The sequence below is a fragment of the Lactuca sativa genome, chromosome 3 (genome assembly GCF_002870075.4).
Source record: "Lactuca sativa cultivar Salinas chromosome 3, Lsat_Salinas_v11, whole genome shotgun sequence".
NCBI classification, from domain to species: domain Eukaryota; kingdom Viridiplantae; phylum Streptophyta; class Magnoliopsida; order Asterales; family Asteraceae; genus Lactuca; species Lactuca sativa.
The window spans coordinates 265,731,723-265,734,664 of NC_056625.2; the positions used below are offsets into that span (position 1 = coordinate 265,731,723).

General features: G+C 37.4%; 1 protein-coding gene across 1 annotated transcript in view; it reads right to left on the minus strand.

Moving 5' to 3' along the window:
* The window catches only part of LOC111919132 (transcriptional regulator SUPERMAN), a 2,415-nt gene extending 1,028 nt beyond the window's left edge, over nt 1-1,387 (minus strand). Inside the window, exon 1 of the mRNA XM_023914745.3 lies at nt 1,280-1,387. Within this exon, the coding sequence (XP_023770513.2) occupies nt 1,280-1,387 (108 nt within the window). The remainder of the gene's footprint in view (nt 1-1,279) is intronic.
* Nucleotides 1,388-2,942: the final 1,555 nt, after the last annotated feature.

The following is a 2,942-nucleotide window of genomic DNA, read 5'->3' on the forward strand; positions in this document are numbered from 1 at the left end:
TCTCTCTCTCTCTCTCTCTCTCTCTCTCTCTCTCAAAATTTAGTGATCCAACGAGTCTAGGTCTAGCTCTATAGTGTTATGATAAGTTGACTATTATAGTACTTTTGTATAAGGCATAATATCTTAGCATATCTGTATTTTGTGTCAATGTACTGTTTTATTAGAGACGTGATTCTCATAACGTACGTAGTATTTACATCTTTGTACTAGTTGTCCCTCATATACTCGTGAATCTACTTCTATAAATAAACGTTTATGGTTTTATAGAAACTTGTTCATGTTTATTCTAATTTACATTTCTTGTTCTTCATTTTATGTTATTGTTTATATTATATCATTTATAATTTATAATTATACACTTAACTAGCTTATTGTTTGGAGGTTAAAAGATCCTCAACCAATTGGTATTAGAGCAAACTTGGTTACACTACTACAAAACTAGGGAGTTTTGACGACCATATTCATTAGAAATGTGTTGGAAACAACTATTCACGACACTTTTCGACAAAACAAATTTCGTTGCAAATAGTCCTCAAAGAACTTTTCTTACATATTTCCGGCAATGCTTCTAACAAATTTATAACAAATAAATGCCATCCGAAGAACCGACCCTCTCCCCATACACCACATTTTTATGGATTTCGGACAAATTTCCTACATAATAATTTTCAAAATAATTATATCATACATATTTTCTATTGTAAACACAACCAACAAACACGCAAAGAAACGGACAAATAATATTGAGAATTATATATCGATTAGTTACGAATAATAGATACAATTATTATTAATAAGATTACCAGATCAATCATTCTCGATTAGATATGATTATAAGAAAGGTGGAAGGAGAGTGTCATGTTATTGGACGAAAGTAATCACAAGACAGTATGTAAAACCGACTTGCTAACGACCGATCTTGATCTTAGAAACCTACACGTATCAGACTCCTGTCCTTAAAGGTTTTATTTCGCTTCTCTCGGCTGTAAGCAACAGAGTAAAACCCTAGGATTTAATGCAGATTTACCAAGTTTCCAACAACAATGGAAAATGATAAACACAAAGTGAATACTAAGAAACTAGAAGAAATCGCCAATAATACTGAGAGAGCCTTGAATTTTCGTGCGTCAAATACGAATCCCAGAGAGCGGTATTTATAAATATCGAAACCCTAGAAGGCAATAAAGGGGCCCCTCATAGGCCGACCCCTTAGAAACACTAGGGCGACGACTTGCTCTCCAAGAAAGCCGATTTCTAAGCTTCTAGAATATTTTGTTACCTTATTCACGTAGTCAATGTTGGTCAATCGTTTGACCGGATTGATCAAACTGAGTTGACTCGAACTCGCCAAAAATAAAAGCTCTTCGGCTCCTAGTGACCAATGCATCGAGCTAAGTGCCAAGTGCACCTAAATCATGTCATTTCGCGCTCGTGACATAGGCTAGTTCTAGGCTAGGCTAGGCGTGCGTATGTGGGCTTAGCCCATCCCTTGATCCACCAAATCCTTTGAAGGCCTATTATGTGAAAAGCCTTATAAACCTACACAAGGTTTCTTCCCACACCAATATGGGATAAAGGAAAATAGGTAACTTGCTATTACGCCTTCATAATTTCCAACAATCCCCCACCAAGTTGGAAAGTTTCCTTTCACTCAAAAAAATGATGTTACTTGGGTGTCACGAAGATTAAACCCTAATTTAATGAGAACAAATAAGAAGATACCAATTCAATGACATCCTTATAGGTTTAACCCATGAACCTTGTGACCTCCTCGGTTTACCCCCAGACATCACATGTCATCTTTGCGTTCTCCCTAAGGCTAATATGGTCATGTGCTATAAATCCTTTTCATGACCCTTTAGATGATAAACCACTAATTTTCATTGAGGCGGCACCACCTCTACATCATATAGGCAAAGTTTTACATCTCCATTGCTTAGATGTCTCTAAAACATTGTTAAGAGTCATAACTCAACCTCGTTCTTGGCAACAATATACTATCCTACCTAACATGGATCAATCATTAATGATAATACCTTCTATCACTAGTGACTTCGTTGTTACCCTTTAAACTCGAGAATTAGTAGCACTAATGTCAACTTAGGTTTCCATCACTAAGAGATTATATTGTGGTTTTAGACCCATGACTCTTGTAACATCCCAAAAATCAAGGGTAAAAATTCCATTTTTATTATGATCAAAACGTCATTGTAACTTTATCCAAACATTTAAAAGCATTTCAAGACAATTATTAGAGTTTATTCCCAAAGATCACACATTGCGGAAAACACGGGTGTATGCGTTGGGATCAAGCCGGGTCCTTTCCTTTCGAACCAGAAGTACCTGAAACCATAAATCACAAACTTTAAGCACAAAGCTTAGTGAGTTCCCCAAATACCACATACCACACATACCAAACAAGCCATAAACGACATTCATAACAATGAGCCATACCTATCATACATATACCACAATCAATAAAGGTGTTATGTGTTATCCATAGTCTTGCCATTATGCCACGAGCCGCCTCGTGGTTTTCCTTGCTAGGCTGGGGGCCAAAACCCCGGGTCTTACAGATAAGTGTTAGGAGCCACCTCCAGGTCTTCCATGCAAGCATTACAATGACAACTAGCATACAATCTCCACTACTTAACTAATTAACTGCCAGAGTTGAGACTCTGGTCTTGCATATAATTTTCTAGGAGCCGCATCCTGGTCTTTCATACAAATTGCCATGGGTTACCCCTGGGTCTTCCTATAGTATATAAACCAAATGGGCCAGCATTGGTGCCTTCGACCCATAGAATACTACGGAGACTCACCTCGAATACTGAAGTTTACTGTACAAATCCCTAGTTGCTGCCTTGATGACACCTCCGATGTATCATATCAAAATAACACCCAATTAGAAGTTAGGTTCCATTCTAAGGCCCACCATCCAA